This window comes from Pseudoliparis swirei, chromosome 21 (genome assembly GCF_029220125.1).
Source record: "Pseudoliparis swirei isolate HS2019 ecotype Mariana Trench chromosome 21, NWPU_hadal_v1, whole genome shotgun sequence".
Lineage (NCBI taxonomy): Eukaryota > Metazoa > Chordata > Actinopteri > Perciformes > Liparidae > Pseudoliparis > Pseudoliparis swirei.
The window spans coordinates 17,281,142-17,307,161 of NC_079408.1; the positions used below are offsets into that span (position 1 = coordinate 17,281,142).

Sequence of the window (26,020 nt, forward strand, 5' to 3'; positions counted from 1 at the left end):
AGATAGAAATAACTCCACTACGTCGTAACTGAGATGATCGTTGACGTCATATTAAAGTTCATATTCTACACATAAGCTTTAAAGGAGAATCTAATTGTTCATGATCATTGAACTAAATGAGTTGTGATTAATTTCAATGCACTTCATACATCATTTTGTATTTTTTTGCATGTTCTTAACTTTTCATTCACTGTTCCTTCTTTTCAAAGTCACATGGTCTCCCTTTGAATTCAATCTTCAATCTGACGCTGATCTCTCCCGCTCCGTGGCCCAGAGCCAGTGAGTCACCTGCATGTGTGGCACCAGCTCACAGAGGCAGCGCAGCAGGCCGTCAGAGACCGGGCAGCAGGTGTGTTCCTGGTCCTGGAGGGCGGACCCAGCTTCCCCCGGGCGTACGGGCACCAGCACCCTGAGGAGGCGGAGGCGGAGCAGGGCGTGCTGCGGCTGTCTGTGAGGCTCACAGTACAGGTACCGCAGGAAGGGGGCCAGCATGGCGACATAGGCCGGTCCACTCCTGCAGATACACGAGGAAACGGAAACATCCGATGTCAGAAAGATGTGTGAGTGTGAGTGTGTGTGTGTTCATCTGTCATCGTCATTTCAACAGCTGACGGTGGTGAGATGAGTCACGGGATGGGGTGCTCGCCACAGATGGCTTTAGAATTCATGTAGCAGTGTGTGTGTGTGTGTGGGGGGGGGGGGGGGGTTCAAGGCCGTGCTCACCTGTCAGCCGCCTGGCCGATGAAGTCATCAATCTCCAGCAGCAGCGCGGCCCAGCAGTCCGCGCGGTTCTCCAGCGCGGTGATGAATGGGTGAGGGCTGCTCCTGCAAGACAACGCCACGCAGATGTGACACAGATGTTAGGCGCTCCGGGTAATCACCGTCACGATCTGGTGGCTTTTCTGTGGTTTGCAGACTTCCCGATGCTGCTTAGTTCTCACTATTTGCCAAAAGCACATGATTTAGTTTCACAGTCCCGTCCTCTTGACTGCACAGAGAAGGTTTCAATTCCCTTCCCGACACCGTGAGAACTATGTTCTACTGGTGGAGCTGCTGCAGTGATGTACTGAAGGTCCAAACTATTACATTCATCTATTAAATTACAGATATGAAAGACGTGTGACCCCTGAAACGAGTCAACTAGAGAGAAGCCGTCTCACAAACGGACCGGTGCACAAATAAGACCAAAAGGAACCGTGTGATCCTCACCGACTGAAAGCCCTTTCTGTACGGCCGTGTTTACGACCTTGAGACGCAGTGGAGGTCATGGTGCTGTCAGGGTCCATGATCTGTGAAGCCGGCCGGCCGGCACACCCTGATACAGTGTAGAGCTTCTTCTCCTGACAGCTGACCTTTGACCCATCATAGATCTGTGCACTTTGGATCGTGGAATATGCCTACTACCAACTATGCCATGGCCCTGCTGAGACTCCGCCCACTCCTCCTGCCTGATGGATCGTGGAGGTCTGGATTGTGAAATATGCCGACTACCAACTATTCACACACTGTCATATTCATTGATTGTGTTGTTACTGTGTTTTAATTTGTGTGTAATGATTCCTTCTGTACACATGACATCTATTGTTCTGTCCATCCTGGAGAGGGATCCTCCTCTGTTGCTCTCCTGAAGGTTTCTTCCCTTTTTTCCCCCTGAAGGGTTATTTGGGAGTTTTTCCTGGTCCGATGTGAGGTTTTGGGGCAGGGATGTCTATGTGTACAGATTGTAAAGCACTCCGAGACTAATTTGTAATTTGTGAAAATGGGCTATACAAATAAACTGAATTGAAAACTTTGCCGACCTCAGTGTCTGAAGCTATAGTCGCTCACCGGCACGGTCAAATCATTTTTTCCTCATATACATCCATCCATAGGAGCTGCATCTCTCATATTCAAATGATGCCTTCTGCTTGTGGGAGTAAAACAGCAGTTTAAAGCCTCTCGGGGTCCCGTCCTCCACCTGGCCCCAACAGCCTCCATTACTCTGTCATTCACAAACCCATTAAGACCAGACAAAACACTGGGGTCACCTCCAAGGTGAAGCCCACAGACAGGCCGGAGGTCAACTCGACAGCACTTAACCCACGCCGTCCATCCATCACGTCTACGTGGAGGAAGGAAGTTCAGAGACTGAGCTGAGCATGTCTGTGCATGTGGGCAGCCTGGAGCGAGGCCCCGACATGGACTACAGCCCCCCCCCCCCCTCCTCTACATACTCTAATCTGTCCGACCATCTCAGCTCTGCTCCTCGGGCTCCCCGAGTCTCCCATCCATCAGCGTCCCACAAAGGGAGCGGCAGGAAGTCGAGGCAGAGACCGGCCTCCTCTTAGTTCAACTCCAAGTTCACCGGTGAATCAGAGTGCTGGCAGACAGATGGACCAGGTACTCAGCTTCCTGGGGAACGTCCGCCGGTTCCACCGACATCCGAGAAGAAGTCTGGCTTTGCCTCATTAACCACCGGAGAGCATCACGGCAGGCAAACGTCACGACGGCGACGTCAGCCCTCAGAAACCCCTTTAAGAGATAATGTTTGTCATGTCCAAATGTTGCACCTTCCACCAAAAAAAATTCCTCGTTTGTTTGTGAAAACATTCATTCTTTGGCAATAAACCTGTTTCTGATTCTGATTCTGATTCTGATATACGACAGCTTCCTCACAAATATACTCAATTCTCCTCACTCAACATGCCCGGCTGAGGCCAGGAAGCTCTGGTTCCTCAAGAGAAGCATGCTGATGGTTCATCTAGTCTACATTTAGACACCGGCATCAGAGCGGCACGAGTGTTACCCGACCAACGGGATCTTTTATTCACTTTAAAATCACCTTTCATTCAGTGAAATAAGACATAAGAGACAAGAGAAAGAAGAGCATAGGGTCAAACCCTAACTGAATGTAAAACAAAACTGCTTTATGATTATAGTTGTTGTTCCCAGTCGTTCTGATACGAGTCAAGTTTGGGCAGATCTGAAATTATCTTAATTTACCATTATCAGATATGCATTTGATATATTGTTATGTCATTACACAGATGTTCTGTTTGTTTTTGCTGATACCCCCCCTGGATCGTGGTCCATGCCTACGACTAATTATTCATAATGTCTGTCATATGCATTGAATGTTCATCTGGTCACATGACATCATCTTCTGTCCATCCTGGAGAGGGATCCTCCTCTGTTGCTCTCCTGAAGGGTTCTTACCTTTTTTCCCCCTCTGAAAGGTTTTTTTCTATTTCTTGGGAGTTTTTCGGGATCCGATGTGAGGTCAAAGGTCAGGGATGTCTATTTGTACAGATTGTTAAGCCCTTTGAGGCAACTTTGTGATTTGTGATATGGGCTATACACAATTAACTGAACTCAATTGAATTGCCAGTGTATAAAGTTAACATGCAATTAGCTTGTGCAGCTTTTTGCTATATTTCACTACATTTTGTTCAGGTCTGTGCTGGACAGGCCGACTCGTGTCTGGAGCCCCAGAAACAGGGTCCCAGTTACATCCTTGTTGTCCACCAGAGAGCACTGACAACAAGTGAGTTCATCAATCAGAACCGTGCTCCTCAGTTCTCTGATAACCAACGACTGAGATGATCTCAGATCAGTCCACTTCCTGTCTGAGACCTTCTCTCCGTCTGTTCAGCCCCCATCAGCACCCCTCAGTGTGAGTGCAACACGGACTGCGTATCACCTGAGCAGGCAGAAAGCCTGCAGGGGACATCCAGGACAGACTCCACTCCAGCCAGCCATCCCATAATGATCATGGTGTTGTGGCAGACCAGAGCCCTGAACCCTCCCTGGTCCTGCTGGGGGGGCGAAGTGGCTCAGAGTCTTTGTGGCAGATTGCGGCGAGCAGACGGTCGCCAATGGATGCCACAGTGTGCATCCTCCATTAATCCCGCAGCACTTACAGTTGCCCAGCGGTGCCGGGCCTCGGCGGCCAATGGAGGGCCGGAGCGCCGGGCCAACGGCGCCGCCCTGCTGGCCCCGGCACATTCATCTTCCCACCGGGGAGGTGCCGGCCGCCAGGCAGACGCAGACAGCCACGAAGACGGAGAGAGACAGAAGAGGACAATGGGGAGGAGGCGAGGAGGAGGGATAGCAATGTGGAGAAAGAGAGGTTAAGAGGGAGTGAGGTATATGGAGAGCGGGAGGGAGGAAGGAAAAAGAAGAAAAAAGCACCACAGTCTTTTTATCGCCCGCTGTAACTGATTAAGGAGGCCCCAGGGTCCTGGCAGAGGAGGAGGAGGAGGAGCAGGCACTCTATCTGCCTGGGGACATTCAACCGCTTTGACGGAGCTGAACTCCAGAGGACTGGTCCTCCTCTGAATAGGAACTGCATCGTCAGCATTATCAAATCAAGACCTTCCTCTTATCAAAAGTGTCAAAAGTAACTTTCACCTTCCTCTTCACTGAGATTTCGTAATTTTTTTTTTTAAATGCCAAAGTTTGACAAACAGCAAATAAACCAAACTGCACCCAAAACAGCAGATTTGTTAATGGTATTAATAAGAATAACACACTCGGCTATCTCTCTGGGAACATTCACACACTGATGGGAGGGGCTCAGGTTCCACAGTAGCTAACATGCTCACAGGAGATGTTTACGGTCAAGTGCCTTGCCCAAGGACACATCGACATGGGCTAGTGGAGCCAGGGATCGAACAGACGACCCTCTGAGAGATCAATAGGAGGCCGACAGGAGCCCAACCTACAGTCCAGAGCAGTGGCGGCTGGTGAATTTTTTTGGGGGGGGGGGGCGCAGTTTAAATAGCACTCAACAATGAGAAGAAACAAGGTTTTGAGTAGAATATAGTAGAACACAAAGCTTTATTTCAAGAACACAGCGTGCTCAACACTGTCCAATAACAACTATCAACACACTGTGACTTTGGGCATGAGAGGTTCAGAGCAGCTTTAAGGAACATTGGGTTGAGTTTCAGAGGTTTGCAAAATAAAAGAGTTTCACCCTCACATGAAAGAGGTTCAGACCAGAATAGAGTCAGAAAGAGATCACATGTTACATTGGGGACAGAGTAGAGCCACTACTGTAAAGACAAGTAGCCTCATCTCTTTAAAGTTGGCAAACTTCTCAATAACTCTCTGGTTAAAGTCAATCATGTCTGTGACCAGCCTGTTTCCATTATTCTGGAGGGAATGTGTCTGTTTTTCAGAACTTCTCTGTTGTGTTTTCGATGCCAGTTCGGTCTCCTTCTGCTGCTCTGCAAACAGGGTTAGCTTCATGCTGTTAGCAAGTTAGCTCCATGCTCTGAGCTAGATAACTGCGGCAAGATTCGTGCTTTACACTTGTCTGAAGCTCTGTAGATCCCTCACCCCGTTGTAGTCCAGAGAGTTTCAGTCCCAGGACTTTGGAATAACAGACAGGGGAAACAAAAAACGAATTACTCATGGAGCATTCAGCTAACCAGCTCCGGTTAGCATATCGGCTAGAGGAGAACCTCCGGGTGTACGTCCTCCCGCGGTCAGCGCTTTGCTGCAGAATTTTTAAATCCGGATGTTCGGGTCCCAACTCTTTCAGCCTCTTCTTGTCAATATCTGACCGTCGATTGAAAGGTGTTTGGTGTAGAGATACCAGTTTTCAGTCGCCGACGCCATACTAACATAAAGCTTCTGCTAGCTATGTTGCTAGCGTACCTCCGTGGAGCTCTGGGCAGCAGGGTTGCCAGGTCTGTGTGACACAACCAGCCCAATATCAGAACTCAAAATATGCCCGTGCCAAACCATATACACTGCTTTTAAAGTCCAACAGCATTGCTATCATTGCCAAATGTATTGTAATATCTACAAAGTAACAACATATGTTTAGTATGCCACCAGCATTAAAAGGTCCTAAAAGTGGCCCGATTCCGCAGAAAAGCCGCGGACCTGGCAACACTGCTCTATGGGCTGAGGGAACATGCGGGTCCAATCGCGTGCGCACATTTTTGCGACCCAAGATTCCCGTTTCATCCGCCAATGTGAAGCCGTCCTTGGCGAAACGACTGAAATGTTGTATCGATGCCGTACACACACGTTAGATCGCCTCGGAAAAGGGGAGGGGCTTCTCTCCGTGATAATGGCGATATATTATATTTTTTCACATTAACTTAAGTGGTTGTTGACAGGCTGACGGTCTCCCACACACATTTAGCGCGTCAACACGGTATATTTACTATTTAAATGATTTGGCATATAATGTTTTTTGACAGGATTTTTTTTCTTCTTCTTCTCTTTTTTTCATCTCAAAATTTTAAGAGGGGCGGCGCCCTAGCGCCCCCTATGGACGAGCCGCCACTGGTCCAGAGTCCTCTGCTCCATATGAAGTAGACCTCTGATACACAGCAGTCACATGCAAAGATGAAGACGTGTTTAACTACGCATGCCGTGTGTTGTGTGAGAGAGACGGACCTGATGGAGTAAGGGCAGGTGAAGGGCGCGTCTCCGTCTCTGCGGTCGGCCTGCATCTGGAGCAGCCGCCCGATGACCTTCATCAACCCCTGGACATTTCTGTTCACGGGTCACAAACAGAAGCAGGGGTCATCCACATGGTGACCAATGAACAGGGTACATACACATGGTGACCAATGAACAGGGTACATACACATGACCAATGAACAGGGGTCATACACATGACCAATGAACAGGGTTCATCCACATGACCAATGAACAGGGTACATAGACATGACCAATGAACAGGGATCATCCACATGGTGACCAATGAACAGGGTACATACACATGACCAATGAACAGGGTACATACACATGACCAATGAACAGGGTACATACACATGACCAATGAACAGGGGTCATCCACATGACCAATGAACAGGGTTCATCCACATGGTGACCAATGAACAGGGTTCATCCACATGGTGACCTATGAACAGGGTTCATCCACATGGTGACCTATGAACAGGGTTCATCCACATGACCAATGAACAGGGGTCATCCACATGACCAATGAACAGTGTTCATCCACATGGTGACCAATGAACAGGGTTCATCCACATGGCGACCAATGAACAGGGGTCATCCACATGGCGACCAATGAACAGGGTTCATCCACATGGTGACCAATGAACAGGGTTCATCCACATGGCGACCAATGAACAGGGGTCATCCACATGGCGACCAATGAACAGGGGTCATCCACATGACCAATAAACAGGGTTCATCCACATGGTGACCAATGAACAGGGGTCATCCACATGGTGACCAATGAACAGGGTTCATCCACATGGCGACCAATGAACAGGGGTCATCCACATGGCGACCAATGAACAGGGGTCATCCACATGACCAATAAACAGGGTTCATCCACATGGTGACCAATGAACAGGGTTCATCCACATGGCGACCAATGAATAGGGGTCATCCACATGACCAATAAACAGGGTGCATCCACATGGTGACCAATGAACAGGGTTCATCCACATGGTGACCAATGAACAGGGGTCATCCACATGACCAATAAACAGGGTTCATCCACATGACCAATTCAGAGGGTTCATCCACATGGTGACCAATGAACAGGGGTCATCCACATGGTGACCAATGAACAGGGTTCATCCACATGACCAATAAACAGGGGTCATCCACATGACCAATAAACAGGGTTCATCCACATGGCGACCAATGAACAGGGGTCATCCACATGACCAATAAACAGGGTTCATCCACATGATCAATGAACAGGGTTCATCCACATGGCGACCTATGAACAGGGGTCATCCACATGACCAATAAACAGGGTTCATCCACATGGTGACCAATGAACAGGGGTCATCCACATGACCAATGAACAGGGTACATACACATGACCAATGAACAGGGGTCATCCACATGGTGACCAATGAACAGGGGTCATACACATGGTGACCAATGAACAGGGGTCATCCACATGACCAATGAACAGGGTACATACACATGACCAATGAACAGGGGTCATCCACATGGTGACCAATGAACAGGGTACATAGACATGACCAATGAACAGGGATCATCCACATGACCAATGAACAGGGTTCATCCACATGACCAATGAACAGGGTACATACACATGACCAATGAACAGGGGTCATCCACATGACCAATGAACAGGGTTCATCCACATGGTGACCAATGAACAGGGTTCATCCACATGGTGACCTATGAACAGGGTTCATCCACATGACCAATGAACAGGGGTCATCCACATGACCAATGAACAGTGTTCATCCACATGGTGACCAATGAACAGGGTTCATCCACATGGCGACCAATGAACAGGGGTCATCCACATGGTGACCAATGAACAGGGGTCATCCACATGACCAATAAACAGGGTTCATCCACATGGTGACCAATGAACAGGGTTCATCCACATGGCGACCTATGAACAGGGGTCATCCACATGACCAATAAACAGGGTTCATCCACATGGTGACCAATGAACAGGGTTCATCCACATGGCGACCAATGAATAGGGGTCATCCACATGACCAATAAGCAGGGTGCATCCACATGGTGACCAATGAACAGGGTTCATCCACATGGTGACCAATGAACAGGGGTCATCCACATGACCAATAAACAGGGTTCATCCACATGACCAATTCAGAGGGTTCATCCACATGGTGACCAATGAACAGGGTTCATCCACATGACCAATAAACAGGGTTCATCCACATGGCGACCAATGAACAGGGGTCATCCACATGATCAATGAACAGGGTTCATCCACATGGCGACCTATGAACAGGGGTTATCCACATGACCAATAAACAGGGTTCATCCACATGGTGACCAATGAACAGGGGTCATCCACATGACCAATGAACAGGGTACATACACATGACCAATGAACAGGGGTCATCCACATGGTGACCAATGAACAGGGTACATAGACATGACCAATGAACAGGGATCATCCACATGACCAATGAACAGGGTTCATCCACATGGTGACCAATGAACAGGGGTCATCCACATGACCAATGAACAGGGTTCATCCACATGGTGACCAATGAACAGGGTTCATCCACATGGTGACCTATGAACAGGGTTCATCCACATGACCAATGAACAGGGGTCATCCACATGACCAATGAACAGTGTTCATCCACATGGTGACCAATGAACAGGGTTCATCCACATGGTGACCAATGAACAGGGTTCATCCACATGGCGACCAATGAACAGGGGTCATCCACATGGCGACCAATGAACAGGGGTCATCCACATGACCAATAAACAGGGTTCATCCACATGGTGACCAATGAACAGGGTTCATCCACATGGCGACCTATGAACAGGGGTCATCCACATGACCAATAAACAGGGTTCATCCACATGGTGACCAATGAACAGGGTTCATCCACATGGCGACCAATGAATAGGGGTCATCCACATGACCAATAAACAGGGTGCATCCACATGGTGACCAATGAACAGGGTTCATCCACATGGTGACCAATGAACAGGGGTCATCCACATGACCAATAAACAGGGTTCATCCACATGACCAATTCAGAGGGTTCATCCACATGGTGACCAATGAACAGGGGTCATCCACATGGTGACCAATGAACAGGGTTCATCCACATGACCAATAAACAGGGGTCATCCACATGACCAATAAACAGGGTTCATCCACATGGCGACCAATGAACAGGGGTCATCCACATGACCAATAAACAGGGTTCATCCACATGATCAATGAACAGGGTTCATCCACATGGCGACCTATGAACAGGGGTCATCCACATGACCAATAAACAGGGTTCATCCACATGGTGACCAATGAACAGGGTTCATCCACATGGCGACCAATGAATAGGGGTCATCCACATGACCAATAAACAGGGTGCATCCACATGGTGACCAATGAACAGGGTTCATCCACATGGTGACCAATGAACAGGGGTCATCCACATGACCAATAAACAGGGTTCATCCACATGACCAATTCAGAGGGTTCATCCACATGGTGACCAATGAACAGGGGTCATCCACATGGTGACCAATGAACAGGGTTCATCCACATGACCAATAAACAGGGGTCATCCACATGACCAATAAACAGGGTTCATCCACATGGCGACCAATGAACAGGGGTCATCCACATGAGCAATAAACAGGGTTCATCCACATGGCGACCTATGAACAGGGGTCATCCACATGACCAATAAACAGGGTTCATCCACATGGTGACCAATGAACAGGGTTCATCCACATGGCGACCAATGAACAGGGTTCATCCACATGACCAATAAACAGGGTTCATCCACATGGTGACCAATGAACAGGGGTCATCCACATGACCAATAAACAGGGTTCATCCACATGACCAATTCAGAGGGTTCATCCACATGGTGACCAATGAACAGGGGTCATCCACATGGTGACCAATGAACAGGGTTCATCCACATGACCAATAAACAGGGGTCATCCACATGACCAATAAACAGGGTTCATCCACATGGCGACCAATGAACAGGGGTCATCCACATGACCAATAAACAGGGTTCATCCACATGGTGACCAATGAACAGGGGTCATCCACATGACCAATAAACAGGGTTCATCCACATGATCAATGAACAGGGTTCATCCACATGGCGACCTATGAACAGGGGTCATCCACATGACCAATAAACAGGGTTCATCCACATGGTGACCAATGAACAGGGTTCATCCACATGGCGACCAATGAACAGGGTTCATCCACATGACCAATAAACAGGGTTCATCCACATGGTGACCAATGAACAGGGGTCATCCACATGGTGACCAATGAACAGGGATCATACACATGGTGACCAATGAACAGGGTTCATCCACATGGTGACCAATGAACAGGGATCATACACATGGTGACCAATGAACAGGGTTCATCCACATGGTGACCAAGGAACAGGGATCATACACATGGTGACCAATGAACAGGGTTCATCCACATGGTGACCAATGAACAGGGTTCATCCACATGGTGACCAATGAACAGGGTTCATCCACATGGTGACCAATGAACAGGGGTCATCCACATGACCAATGAACAGGGTTCATCCACATGGTGACCAATGAACAGGGTTCATCCACATGGTGACCAATGAACAGGGGTCATCCACATGACCAATGAACAGGGTTCATCCACATGGTGACCAATGAACAGGGTTCATCCACATGACCAATGAACAGGGTTCATCCACATGGTGACCAATGAACAGGGTTCATCCACATGGCGACCAATGAACAGGGTTCATCCACATGGCGACCAATGAACAGGGTTCATCCACATGGTGACCAATGAACAGGGGTCATCCACATGACCAATAAACAGGGGTCATACACATGGTGACCAATGAACAGGGGTCATCCACATGACCAATGAACAGGGGTCATACACATGGTGACCAATGGGTCTCCAGGACTTTAAACCAAATTTCCATGACCAAACCTTTTGTGAAATCTCGGTGAAAACATGAAAAAGTGAGAAAATATCGTATTTAAACTAACAATGAAAATTCCAAAGCATACAGTATAAACTTAAATGACACAAATGAATGAGAGACAATAGTTTGATAAAAAGAATAAACTAAAAAGTTAAGGTGCGTTCACTTTTTCACAAATGGGTGAGTATGAAAGAAGGTATGCCGGCTTATATTTTGAACGGCATTCTTTTAAAAGAATATTCATTATTTAAAACTCAGCGTAAATTAACATGAATATAACAAATTTCCAGGACTTTTGGGATTTTTATTTCAGGACTTTTTCAGGCCTGGAAATAACCATTTTAAAATTCCAGGACTTTTCCAGGTTTTCCATGACCATCTGAACCCCGACAGGACACAGAGAACCACCAAGAAAAACTCTCCACATGAGGAAGGAGCCAAAACAGAAAGCGCAAAGATCGATATCAACTGATTTGTGTGTGTTCAGTTGTTACTGATTATTGCGGCCGACGTGAGCTCATCCCTGGATCCCATGAGTAAGCGATTGTCTTAGCCGATGTTGCATAATGGCACATCATGTGAATACGGTGCGGTTCCGTCAGCCTGGTTGAGACAAATAAAGCAGCGCTGTTGCCGCTGTCTGCACTGTTAGCTCAGCCGCCGCCATGTTGAGAGCCGTGTGGAGACATATACACCAAGCGGTGCGTGGCCAGGGCCAAACGGATGATGAAAGACAATAACCACCCCGGCCACAAACTGTTCACCCTTCTACCGTCAGAGGCGATACCGCAGTATCAAGTCAGGCCATCAGGCTGCTGACCAAGGACTGAGACCCTCATTAACACTATATACCACAACATATTCTGTGAATATCTATGGCCATGGTGTATATTTTATTACATTGTTTATATATATATATATTGTATATATATATTGTATATACATATATATATATATATAGTCTCAAAAAAAGTGTATATTTTATTACATTGTTTTATATATATATATATATTGCCATGATGTATATTCTATTACATTGTTTTATATATATATTGTTAATACTTTCTTCTGTGTGGATATTGTATAGTTTATTCTCATTCTTATTCTTTTTAGTCTGCTACTGCTGTGATGTGACAATAAAAACTTGAAACTTGAAACTTGAGTCAATCCCTCAATCAGAGATGATCTCCGACTCTCGTATGGAGCTCAGTTTCAGAACAAGATTCTGGAGGTAGATCAAGGCTCATGTCGACAAAAAGGTGCACCTCACCCGAGAGAGGACACACCCATGAACACATCAACGTAAAAACTATATATACTGTATATTTAAATAGAATTATGACTGAGGATATTAGCAACACCTTGAATTTGGATGCACTTATAGGCTGTGAATTGTGAGGACATCACAGCATCTGGCAGGTGTTCTGCTTAACGAGCATTCTGATGTCTCACTATGTGGCAGCCTGCTTAAGAAACACAAGTACAACATGGAGAGATCAAGTCCCATCTTAACCCTCGTGTTGTCAAAATATATTTTGTATTCATCAAATGGTCTGAAAATAATCTAGGCTGATTATAATAGTGTGCACTCATGGTTGATGCACTTATTGTAAGTCGCTTTGGATAAAAGCATCCGCTAAATGTAATGTAATGTTATGTCATGTAATACATTACAAGTAATTTGATTGCATTATGGTGATTTATTTACGTCAGGTCTGTTGTCCTCTGGCAGCACAAAGTGGTGCAAGGGGGCAGAGTGTCAATGTGTGGGGTCAATAAAAGGTTATAACTACAAACAAACAGGTGTTTTTTTTTCAGCTGTGGGGCTTTTCACATTTTAGAGAGAGACCGGCAGCACAATGAAGCAGAAGCTCGATACCGCACAGGAGGCTGGTGAGATCATTTGAATTAAGGGGGAAATAATGACCAGGAGGAAAATACTGAACATCATGAGGAGGAATCAACTGATGAGGAGGATTCAGGGTCAGAAGAACAATCATGATGAGGTGAGAGATCCAACATCCAGACCACATGCTACTTCTTCCCCTGAAGAAGCCCCCACATCACCTGCTGCAGGAATGCAAGAAGAGTATGAAGTGAAGGAACATGAAGAACATGAGGAAGAATCTGAAATGGAAGAAGAGTCAGAAGGGAAGGAACATGAAGAACATGAGGAAGAATCTGAAATGGAAGAAGAGTCAGAAGGGAAGGAACATGAAGAACATGAGGAAGAATCTGAATCTGAAATCGAAGAAGAGTCAGAAGTGAAAGAACATGAGGAAGAATCTGAAGAAGTCTCAGAAGTGAAGGAACATGACGAACATGAAGAAGAATCTGAAGCTGAAATGGAGGAAGACTATGAAGTGGAGGACTGCACTTATGACGATGAAGAGGAAGAATCAACTGATGAGGTCAAATTTGAGGAAGAGGACCCATCGGCGATAGAAGAATATTCCCAGTCAAAGATGAAGCATTGATCTAGTCTTCCATCCCTCCAGGCAGAGAGACGAGTCACCTCGGACCAACCGCATCTTCAAGGTAAGACGAGAGGTGTGAAACAGAATGTGTTCAACATTTATAATCTACGCTTAAATACCAGTCAAACCAGATGGGGTCCTTCTTGACCCCAGAGGGCAACAGGTGTGTGTCAATTGGGAGGACATTGACCATTGGCAGAATAGTCACAGGGAGGTAGAAGAAGGCAGAGAACACCCACGAGGTCAAAAGAAAGCATGTGGGGTCAAGTGAGGCTCTCCCCGCCGTGTGCCCTGCGTACCTGGCCGAGGGCAGGAGGTTGAGGACGCTGTTGAGCACGTGGTGCAGGTCAGCGTGGCCCTGGTCCACCAGCAGCACGAGGGCGTCGCAGCAGGCCGAGCGCACCAGAGCTCCGTCGATGCAGCACTGCTGCCACAGGGCCTCCAGCGCCGGGCCCTACACACGGCACAAGTCAAGACCTGGAGCCAGACTCCGCTCCAACGGGTCTCTCACCATGCAATGGTCAAGAAGGTGCTGAATACCATATAGGGCCGGGCAGATGACTCCAAACACCAGACACACCGCACCCAATTCAGAGTGGAGGACGTTGCACATGTGTTTTCATATTAATCTTAAATGTCATCCAGAATAGTTGAATTAATAATGAACACATGAATAGAAGTATTGGGTGCTGCTGCTCCCAGTGGTCGGTGATGCTCCTTAATGGGCATAAACTCAAACCTGTGAAACCATCTCATGTTCCGTCTTTCTTTCAACGACTGCTCGCTGGTTCCGTTTCTATTGACCCCCACTGAGTCGCATGGTGCGATCCACACAGTACGTACACATGCAGCAGCAACACAGCCTCCGCAGGGACTCACCTGGGTGGAGGACTGTGTGATTTGCCCATTGACTGCGATCTCTTTGAGCACCGCGGCTACAAGATGTCTCACCGCCTGGAAGACAGACAGCAGGCCTTTAGAGAGGTCGCTCGATTGGTTCTCTTCCAATCTCTCGCTACGGTATCAAACACATCACTTCTGGTGGTCTGAAAGGGGAGCGGGTAATGCCGTTATTTGTGAGACGAGAGGATGAGAAATGAAGACGAAGATACCAGACGGTAGGAATATGGAATATATCATGTAACTTTAGCACCTCTCTCTCCTCCTCTCTCTACTTATGGACGCGTTAGTATACACTGAGCACCTCTCTCTGTCAGGTCTTTGTGACGGGGTGAGGCTCAGGCGCAGAGACAGGCTGGACGCAATATAAATAACAAAAAAGCACTCTTTAATGAGGCAAAACAGTTTACAAAAAAACAAGGTCCAAAAGGGGCAGGCAGAGGATCGTCGGTCAGGGTGGAAGCAGACAGGATCAGATACGACAGACAGGACGACGGGGAAAAGACACGGAACGAGAGACGACAATCCGACAGCAGACAAGGGAAAGACTAACACAATATATAGGGGGGGAAACAGGTGTACGACATCAGACTAACGAGACAAGAGTGGCTGAGGGCAGGTGCAGGGAATTAAACAATTAAGACAGAGAAGACACAGAGGACACATAGGAGACACGGAACACAGGAGAAACAGAACCGGGTGTTACACTCTCCTCCTCTCTCTACTTATGGATGTTTAGGATACACTGAGCACCTCTCTCCTCTTCTCTCTTCTCTCTCCTCTTCTCTCTCTTCTTATGGATGTTTTAGGATAAACCGAGCACCTATCACCTCTTCTCTCTCTCCGTATGGATGAATTTTCATCTCTTCATCACACATTACTAACTCTGCTTCCTCCCTGAAGTCTTTGTAACTTCACGTCTCATTGGGTTATAGCGTCTTTCCCTGTGAACGTTTTTTCTTCTTCTATTTCTTGGGAGTTTTTCCTGATCCCATGTGAGGTCAAAGGTCAGGGATGTCGTATGTGTACATACTATAAAGCCCTCTGAGGGGAGTTTGTAATTTGTGATATTGGGCTCTATAAAATTAACTGAATTGAAGAGAGTATTTCCTCGAAAAGGAAAACCTGTCTGCCGAGCTGAACTCCCCACATGTGGCAGCTGCTACTTTCACGTGTGCCGAGGCGTGGCTTACCTGGGCTTGTATGATGGGGCTGGGGAAGTCAAAGCGGAGCTTCAAACTCTCCGTCATACCTGCGCATCAAGCCTGATGGAGCAGAAGGAAACTCCATTAGAGGAAGTGAACTGAGCTCAGTGACAGTTCGGAGCGGAGTGATATGACGTGTAGGTGGCGTTGAAGTCGGCCTTTGAAACAGAACCGAAGGGCTTCAGAGCGCGGAGGACGACTCCAGGGCCACGCACTGCTTGGAGGTGTTCAGGGGCCCGTGCCCCTTTGAAATCCGATCGGGGGGGCATGTGTTACTAAATGATGGCCCCGTTGCCACCACAGCATTTTGCATTCAATTATTCACAAGTCATCAGTTTACCCTCTCGGGTTGCGTCCTGGGGGCGACGCGCCGTACAGGTGCTGAGCGCCGGCTGTCGGAGGCCGCAGACCACAGCTGCTCTCCAGCAGGTTCACTCGTACAGGTCAATATGTCAGATATCAGCTTATGAATAGGGCCGGCTATGGAAATACATCGTGTGGTTCTGCTCGGTATCAAAGTATGGTTCTTCAAGGATTTCCTTCTTTAAGTTAAAATGCAAAACTGATTTCAGAAAGACGACGAGTTCTGAAAACTAGTTTCACTCGTTAATGCTTGAGAATGTTTCTATAGCATATATATTGTATTTTAAGTCACATTCTGGTGTCTTGTGCTGGATGTTGTCTGATCAGTAAAATGTTGTCCTTTCACACATCACAAGTGCTTTTAAAGGCTATATTTGACATATCTGGGGATTAAAAAGGCAACAAATATCTACAAATATGAAGAACACATACCTTCAGGTAAGATTACAGCTTTTAAGTCCAACCTGGGAACATTTGAGCTCCTTTCCCACTCTCAACTCTTTTTCCCTGTTAAATATCTGTCAACTGATACATGGTTTAACATTACTATAAAGACAGGGAACAGGAGCCTCATGTGCCTGACCTCTGCAACCCCACCTCCCCAAACACACCCCCTGCTGTTATCTCACTGATAAGCCAGCCTGCCGTGCTGTACTTTCCACCAGCCGGCTCCTGCTCGCTCTCCACTGGTTCCCACTGAGGCAGGTGAGTACTGCTGTACGCTGACGATTACGGCATTACAATATGTATCGACGTTTGTGGACGATGATGCCGCCGACAGTGGAATATCTGAATATCTTTAGCTTAACAGTCTTTAAAATGAGTGTGAGGAGTTTGATAGGAGTGTGTGTGAAAGGTTGACTTGTTCTAATTAGAATGATTCTGTCATCTCTCGTCACGGTTTGAGGGACAGCTGTCATTGAGAAGGAGCTGGTTTATTCTTTCGTTTAAAAGACAAGTCGATGGTTTCTGCATCAAACTGTTCCGGTGGTTTCTACGGCGTATGTACCGTAGAGAAAAACAATATGGGCTGGCCTGTAGTGCCAGGTCTGCATTACGATAGAAGGGAGGACAAAGCGTGGACAGTGTTGAGCCAACAGCGCTTTAGAAATGACCCGCGGAGGCTTTACTGAGTGACGCTGCAGAGCGCACAGGCACGTGGGACTTCTGATGGGCTTTTCACTCTGTCACGGCCACGTTGAAGGCCTCATATGGTATCAAACAATAGAAACACATGACATCAGGTTTGAATAAAAGTGATTGGGTGAGAGCTGGTATCTTATTAGGGTTGGGCGAGTGTTTTATTTTGAACATGAAGCAATAAGTCAGTTACTGTTTCATTCAACAGTCATAGTAATTAATGATGCATTTTTTAATCATTTATTTATAAAAAATGATCGCACCCTGCAGCTGCTCAAAATGTAATGTGAAATAAATATGCTACTTTTCCATTTTTTAAAGTTAATTAATTATTTGAGGGATTTGGATTTGTTTAGTGTCAAAACACGTTATTTAAGGATGCTTTTCACTGTCTTCGACACTTGATAAAAAGGTGTTACATATCAAATTCTTATCGCTTACTGAGAGCAATTCTTGTTTCTGTGGCACATAAATATACTTTAACCGTGTTATGCAGCCAGCAGTCATTTGACCAAAGAGCTTTACATGCCATCTGAAGATAGAAAGTACCAACAGAAAGCCATACAGAATGCGACCCTTTATTCAGTCCTGTGGGACAGCTGTTACATAAAGTGTAATGATCCCATACCACGTGACACCTTACAGTTACTTTACGTCACGGCTGTGACCCGCTGTGGTGCGTTTGAGCAACCAGTTAGTTTGTGGCTGCTTTCGGCTTTCAGTGGTTTTTACCATGCCGATCGGTAGATCAAATTTATTCACACAAATTAAAGGAATCCCTCTGCTATGTCAGAAAATGCTTTCAGTATAGTGTGTTATGCGTTTCAATATGTTGCTGGTACGTTTGTGAAAATAAAGAAGAGATTTGTCAACGGGCTCTTTACTGTTGTGGGATGCTGGCTACGTGTCGAACATACCCAGCCAGAATAAACCTGCGTGAGACAAACATCTATGTAGTTATAATAAAACTAAAGACAACACAGCAGCTTGTAAATGAAGTTATTGCTAGCTGAACAGGCTAATATGAGCTACAATTGGGTCATAAACACAACAGCTGGAGAGACTCAGCTCGCCCAGCCTTCGTAACAATGAGGCCGGGTGGACGTCCCTCCCGCAGCGGACTGAAGCGTTTCAGTCTCTCGGTTCAAAGTAAATGAAACGTGTGCATGTCGCTGCCATAACTTTACCTCATTCATGCAGCATCCCGCGAACCCGCGTGTAACTACGGCGTGCAGCGAGGACCAAAATCAACGGAGCGCGAGGAGTCCCACGCCCACAGCACATAAGCTTTCGCTGCAAATAATGTTGTAATAACCTCACAGTTACAATCAGGATTGTACTGTATTGTTAAGGTTTATATAAATATGTATGTAGAATAGTCTGTTATCAGTGTAAACAGCTGTAATTGTATTGCCATTAAAGATGGACTGGGATGTTCATACAGAGTGAGACGATGCCCGTAATTCAGATATAATTATTATTGCATCCATGATTTTGTACATTTTATTAATGAATGTATCTAATTATGTTAGTCCTATTTATCACATTTTCAAGGGTGACCTGAGTAGGATATAACTGTAAACATTAGACCGCAATATAAGTAGCAAGGTAATAATAATCACGTGTCCATGTCTAATGCCATATATTCATCAAAAGAGCATGAACAGTTCTGTCTCCGTTTTGTTTATTGAAACTCTGATGTATTGTTGTCACAATAACACTTTTAATCACACCAGTCCTACATTAACCGTTGCGTAACTGCTTTCAAAGGGTTTAAACATCTCGAATACACTGTAAAAGAAATACCAATTTTGCAAGTTTTCCCTTGGGACTTGAAGGCAACATACAGGATAGTTCCTCCCTTGCCAATTGGAAGCCCGTGTGGCTGCTGCTCTCTGATTGGCTCCTTCAGTCTCGAGCTCTGTCTGCAGACCAGCCCTAGTCGGCACGCCAAGCTGCGCGTGCGCTTTAACCCGCAGGATCGTTAGGTTTGCCGAATTGTGGCAAAGAGTTAACGGAAACGAAATAACTTTATGGTCAAAATAAAAGGATGCAACATATTTGACAAGAAGCAAATACTATGAATGCCTAATTAACTCGTGCTTTATTGTAGTTACTCAATTGTTTAGCTGGTTGCAATAACACATATAAATGCAAATAATCCATGTATCCATTAATCTCTTCCAAACGAACGAGCAGCATGTCATATACATGTGAAAACAAAAGGAACTTTTTTGTGAAAAAGTCATGCTGCATATACAGTGAGATGAGTCTAAAACGGCAGATTATCTGATTTGAGCACAACATAAAAAGCAGCTATTGTATTACAGTCGTTCTGGCCAGATACAAGGTCCTTATTTTCCTCTCTCTGTTATTTAATGTAATTTAACCTCCATTAATTGTAATAGCAAGGAAAGAAAACACCATTTATTCAACACTGCTGGTAATTCAATATTGAGAATCACAAACATGCATTCATATCCACAGTGTTTCAAAAAACTCTGTCCATGGTGGTGAGCAAATAAGACTCATCGGTGCCCTAAATTCTCAGAACGGCCGCACTGCGATGGGTCTTTTATTTTGAAAGTCTGCAACGGAACTTCTTCAGGGTGCTGCGTGGCGCTTGACAGCCGGCGAGGCTTTGAAAGTCTTGAGTGTGACTTCAGTCCAGGAGAGACCATGTCCGCCGTCACAGGCACACTGAATGCACCTCTACTCTCATTTAAACCCACTTCTCCATGAAACCACAGTGACGCGGGGCCTCCAGGATGGCTAACTCGGTGAGTAGCCACTTGGAGGATTTGCTCGCCAGTCCGAGCGCGTGAAGGATATTTTTTGGGGACATTTGGCTGTTCTGCCACACCGGAGGAGTTGGTGCTTTTTCACTCCGTAACGAGGATCCTCCAGCCGGAGAGCTAGCTTGAGCTGATCCGCTGTGTCCTGACGGAACAGTGCAACCCTCCACAGCTTTTATGAGCATATTAATATGCGTCTGCTTCCTCCAGACACGCGCGCGTTCTCCGTAAACCAAGACCATTTCCAATTAAGCTTCCACTCCCATTCTTCCAGTCGGCATAATGTTGCACGCGGTGCATAATGTGGCATGTAAACGGCGGAATAGAATAGCTCAACTTTCATGTGTTTCTTCCCCAAGTTGTTATCAAATGCAATATCAGTTAACAGCCGGTAGAAACCCGTGGGAGCAGATTTCATTAAAGTTTTTAAATAATAAATGTGAAGTGCTCCATGGGTGGTACCGTCCTGCGTTTTACCTGCACGGCGCGTCACGCTGTGAACGTGGCGGAAAGAGACGTCACGAGTGTGAAGGGTGAACCCTCATGTATAGGAGTTGTTTTCCCATCCTGTCAAACAGATGTGTTGTTGTTGTCTTATTTGTTGACAACCCTCCATCACTGTGTTGTCAGGGTGCTGTTCAGGTGAAACTAGAACTCGGTCATCGTGCCCAGCTGAGGAAGACGCCCACCGTGGAAGGTTTCACCCACGACTGGATGGTGTTTGTCCGCGGCCCGGAGCAGAGCGACATCCAGCACTTTGTGGAGAAAGTGGTTTTCCACCTGCACGAGAGCTTCCCCAAACCAAAAAGAGGTGAGAGGCGGCGTTGCCGTGGCTGTGAGAGAACGCCTTTGATTTGGGTTTTCTGTAAAGACGAAGCCGAGGCCCCCCCAGGAGGTCTGCTGGCTGCAGAGCTCCAGAGCCCGGAACACCAGGCACAGAGCGGGGTCCTTAAAGCCGAGCTTAGACCGCTGACTGCTGTTCATCATGAACTTGTGCAGTCTCCTCACCACTAAAGGACATACACACACACGCACACACGCACACACACACACACACACACCAGGGGAGGACATTTACATATTTTTAGGGGGCATTTTTTTCCCCCACTGACTGAAATCCAGAGGCATTTAAAAATAAATTGGGGGCACTTTTTGAAACTTGTGAAATAACATTTAACCTTTGTTCAAAAATAATAAATATACTTGGCAATAATAAGACTATTAGGCAATAATAAGACTATTAGGCAGTAGTCTAATAGATTCTGGACCGGGTCATATAGGTTACGATGATTTTGACAAGTTCATTAAATTATCAGGATTATTAGAGGACATTATGGGGGCATTTTGTGCCCCTCTCCTAGTGATATGTGGGTCAAAATTATCTTTCTTAAGGGCAGTTTTGCCCTTTGCCCTCGTGTATTTCAGACACTGACACACACACACACACTCTGCCTATGCAACGTGGGATATTTTAACTTGAACTCTCCAAAACCCAGCTGTCCATTATCAACATAATTCCTTTTTAATCAGCTAGATTAGTTGATAATGGACAAACCGCTGCAGCTCTGATCTGGACCGCGTGTACAATGAAGCTGAAGGGCACCACCGCTGTGAAGTCAAAGTTTTCCATGCAACAGTTCACTCTGCGTAAACCTCCTGCTGTCTTCTGATTGGTCGGTTTGCACAGAGGGTTGTAGCTGTTGTCGCATGGGGTGAATTCAGTACCACGTTTCTGGGTTTTCTGATGCGGCTCTAAACCCTTCTGCCAATGGGGGTTGAGGCCCAAGTTTTTTTTGGGCCGTGCTTCCATCGCGGCTGTGAGCCTTCCTGTCGGACGGCCCACACGGTGTGCAGGGGAGGGCCTTCAGTCTTTGTGGTCACCCATGCATCGTGGGCCGTGTGAGCTGAAGGATTCCTAATGGAGCATCTGGCCCGGAAGGGATCAATTAAAATCTCCTCTGCTTCAGGATTTCTTTTTTTCAGCCCACTTCAGTCTTTTGTGAGTTCAGGGGTTTGTTGGGTGAGACTGAGGCTTGGCATCGGGCCAACATGGAGTCCTCCTGTTGCTGCTCATGTAATTACATAGTTACAGAGACATTTGATTTATAGTCCATGCTCTGCAATCATAATAACTCTCTCTGGCGGTTTTCTGGTAATTAGGATCAATGTGTCCGTCTGTCTATCTGTGGCATTTAGAAAAGAAACGTCAGTAATGCACTCTGGACACATCTGTAGTCACGACAGTCTTTACACGGATGTTTCGAGAGCTGCAGCTAATGTTTATTTTCATTATCAATCAAAGCTGACACTCACGTTTTATGTTTTAATGTCTTTGGTTCAAGAAAATGTTTCACATCCAGTGAAAAAGAGCCGTGTCATGGCTTCAGTGGGGGATTTTGCTGTGTCGTGGTTCACATGCTGACTCATCTGCTTGTTCCACAATACCAACGTGAAATGAGGGAAACACAACATGTCATTGTTTGCATTAAGTGTCCCTGACATACATATTGTATTAGTCTAGTTTGTCTTGCTGCTATTTTAACTGACCTCTGACCTCTGACTCCATCAACGCAGTTTAGTTGAAAACTTGCTGTTTAGTTGTTCCGTAGAGAGCTGAAACTATTAGTCCTTAAATCAGTCAAGTTTCTTAAGATTATAATACTTTGCTTTCTTTTACAATTGTTTGTTCTCTAGAGAAGATATTTGAAGATGTCCCCGTGGACTCTGAAAAGCTCTCCATTAGTGTCTGATATTTTATAGACTAAACAATTAGTCAAAAAAGCAATAAATCAAATGGGCAGATTAATTAGTAATAAAGTCATGAACTACCAGTTATACAGTCTGTTTAACTGTTATCATTGGCTCCTTTTAAAACGGGCCGTAAGCTGGAAACTAAACTAAGATTCAGAAAGTCAGAGTTCTTTGTTTCCCACCAGGAACATTTACATTTTCGTTGTTTACATTTACATTAAACCTGTCTCTTTCTGAACTATATCGACAAGTCCAATGTGTATTACTATGCATGGTAATATGCCTGGACTCTTGATTAAGAAGAGGATGATGTTAGCCTTGAAGGACAGAATGTAATGTGGCTAAATGCGACCAGGACGGATCTGAGGTGTTCATCAGTTAACTGGGATCTGTGGAATGTAAAACATGTGGGTTTGAATGTATTTGTTTGTGGATCGCTACACACACGTTTGTGGGTTTTTGAGACTCCCCTGCTGTGGCTCGGTTCTCAAATGCGTTTTTTTCAACAGAGACCTATCTGTAGCCAATCAGATGTCGTATAAATAAATACAAATACATATAAATCCACATTTATTACATATATATCTATATATACATATATAGATATATATATAAATGGTAATTTATTTATGTGCGCATTGGAATATATTTGAATTGTTCTGTGCACATTTGTGAGTGTGTGTTCGCATTTGCAATTATTGAAACTGATCTGCCCCCGTCGTCACCAGCATCCTCTGTGCCCAGCTCCTGATGTTTAGTAAAGCATAAAAGTCATCACGTTTAAGGGAGTTGAACTTCCCCTTAAGACGGCGTCATACTGATGATTAATCCGTTCCAGTTGCTGTTCCAGTCTTGTGACAGCCCAGGTAGCCAAAGTGACCTGGTCCAGATCCAGCTTAAACTCGGCGCGCCGGAAGAAACACGTCGGGCCGAGACTCTGGATACACGATGTCCTAGAATCAGGCCGATATACTGGCCCGATTCTGCCGTCTGACACTATAATAAAAATAACCGGGGCCAGCATCGGCCCGAACCCGACACGCCGGAAGAAACGTCAGTCCGGTCGTCGACTCGGGATGAATGAGGCCCCGGATATCGGGCCGACTAATTTCTATAATGTTAGATTTGGCCCAGATTCGGCACCCATCAACGGGCCAGAACCTGCTTTAGTGCTGGCTGTGGCCACGTCTCAGCTTGGATTGGCCCGTGACTGTAACAGCGGAATCTGGGCCAGATTTGACACGAATGAAATGGGCTCAAGCTGCCTCACATTTGGCCGGAACACAGCCGACACTCGGCTGCAACACAGTCGAGTCCGTTGGCTACCTGGGAGGAGACATGACGCCAGCAAAGTGGCTGACATTCAGAGAACCGTCAGCAGAAGTCTCCATGCAGGTCATCCAGCCATTTTCTGTATTCACATGTGGAGGGGGTGGAAGGCAGAACCCAATACATCAGTGGGTCGAATACGTGTTCCTTATGCCGAGGAAAATAACGTTGGATTCAGCTGTTAGTTCATTCTACAACCTTAAAAACTGAATTTTTTTAATAAGGGCGAATAGAGTGTTCATACTGGGGGGTTGGATCAACTAAAACGCTGTTTATAGCAGGAAAAAGGCTAAATTAATGCTGTTTTTACTATAATTTGAACAACCTTGCACCAATAATCAACGAGCCGGATTAAAAACCACAACGGGGCCATATTCGGCCTGCGGGCCATAGTTTGCCCATACCTGGTACCTTGATGTATCACCAAAGTGATGGGCCTCTGCGCTGTGGAACGGTTTTGGAAGAGGACGTGTTTTGAGACTCAGTTGGACTCGTTGCCTTGTTCATGAACCACACAGCTCCCCAGATGTGGACCCTCCGCATCTTAAAGCTTGTCCTGACAGACCTCTGGTGGCATGTGACCAGGTGGGCGTTTGTCTTCCTCTCTGGATGAATGTGATGTGTGGCTGGAACACTTGAGGCCCGGAGAGCAGCAGCAGAACTCCTAACCCTCACGGAGTCTCGCCACGAGGTCCCTCCAGAGCCGGGGAAGTCTTCGGGGCCTCGGATTGTGAGCCGAGTGCTTCTTGATCAGTGGAATACATCCGAGGGAACGATGGTTTCATTTGTTCCAGCTGTTCAGGAGAACAATTAAACTAAATTCGCCCACAGGTCCACTCTGTCCAACAGATTGGCACTAGAACAATGAATCGATCGTCGTTCGATGACCCTTTGAAAGCTCATTTTACAAATGCATGATGTCGCTGAGGAGCTTTGCCCCAGAGATAACATTTTATTTCTAGGGTTTGACCTTTTTGCTCGATAAAAGGAATTTAACAATTATTAGATTATCACTTTGACAAAAACGATTATCACTTCCCAGAAATAGAGAATATCGAATGTTGGACGGATCGCAGAGTCCTTTGAGGTGAGGTTGGGCTATGCAAACAAAACTCAACAGAATTGATTTGATCCTTTCAGCAGCATCAACCGAGATGATGACAGGAACCAGTGTTGTGGTTCACACATCTATGATGACGAAAGACTTTTCATCCGACCCGGACAAGTTGGCTGTGTTTGACACTCGCTCTCTCTTCTTTTCTCTTCTCGCCAAAGTGTTCCAGCTGTTGAAGGTTACAGTGTTTTCCTCACCTGCACATCCCTCATGGTGACACTCCATCCCCTCTAGGATGAAGCGGGAGGCGTTTAAACGCGGTGGAAGCTCAGAGCACATCTGTCGATAGCTGCCGTTTCTGTTTGACTTCGTAGCCTTTGAAAGCCGATAGTTAGTGCGCCTCACGGCCGGAGACGAGTCCGGTTGAATACGAGCCGTGTGTGCTGAGATACTTCAGGTGTACTTCAGGGTTCTGCGACGAGAGCGTTCAAGTGGACCAAAGATCCCCTCTCATCGTACACCAGGCTCCCCTGTGCACATGGGGAACGTGTCACGGCTACTTGGCTCAATGCCAGGTCGGATGGAG

General features: G+C 46.3%; 2 protein-coding genes across 5 annotated transcripts in view; one reads left to right on the forward strand and one right to left on the reverse strand.

The window, feature by feature from the left end:
* The window catches only part of focad (focadhesin), a 47,835-nt gene extending 29,113 nt beyond the window's left edge, over positions 1 to 18,722 (reverse strand). For both annotated transcript variants that reach the window (XM_056442165.1, XM_056442164.1), the window contains exons 1-7: positions 18,693 to 18,722; positions 15,991 to 16,062; positions 14,777 to 14,851; positions 14,197 to 14,351; positions 6,397 to 6,495; positions 724 to 825; positions 289 to 514 (exon numbers count right to left, since the gene is read on the reverse strand). In XM_056442165.1, coding sequence (XP_056298140.1) covers positions 289 to 514; positions 724 to 825; positions 6,397 to 6,495; positions 14,197 to 14,351; positions 14,777 to 14,851; positions 15,991 to 16,047 — 714 coding nt within the window. In that variant the 5' untranslated portion in view covers positions 16,048 to 16,062; positions 18,693 to 18,722. The remainder of the gene's footprint in view (positions 1 to 288; positions 515 to 723; positions 826 to 6,396; positions 6,496 to 14,196; positions 14,352 to 14,776; positions 14,852 to 15,990; positions 16,063 to 18,692) is intronic.
* A 1,398-nt stretch (positions 18,723 to 20,120) lies between these two features.
* mllt3 (MLLT3 super elongation complex subunit) overlaps positions 20,121 to 26,020 on the forward strand; it is a 52,585-nt gene continuing 46,685 nt past the window's right edge. For 2 of the 3 annotated variants that reach the window (XR_008835070.1, XM_056442166.1), the window contains exon 1: positions 20,761 to 21,111. Coding sequence is in view for 2 of the 3 variants with exons in the window: in XM_056442166.1 (XP_056298141.1) it covers positions 20,844 to 21,111 (268 nt within the window). In the remaining variant the exon portion in view is untranslated. Of the gene's footprint in view, positions 20,286 to 20,760; positions 21,112 to 26,020 lie in introns of those variants that run through there. The other variant, XM_056442167.1, reaches the window with a different exon arrangement.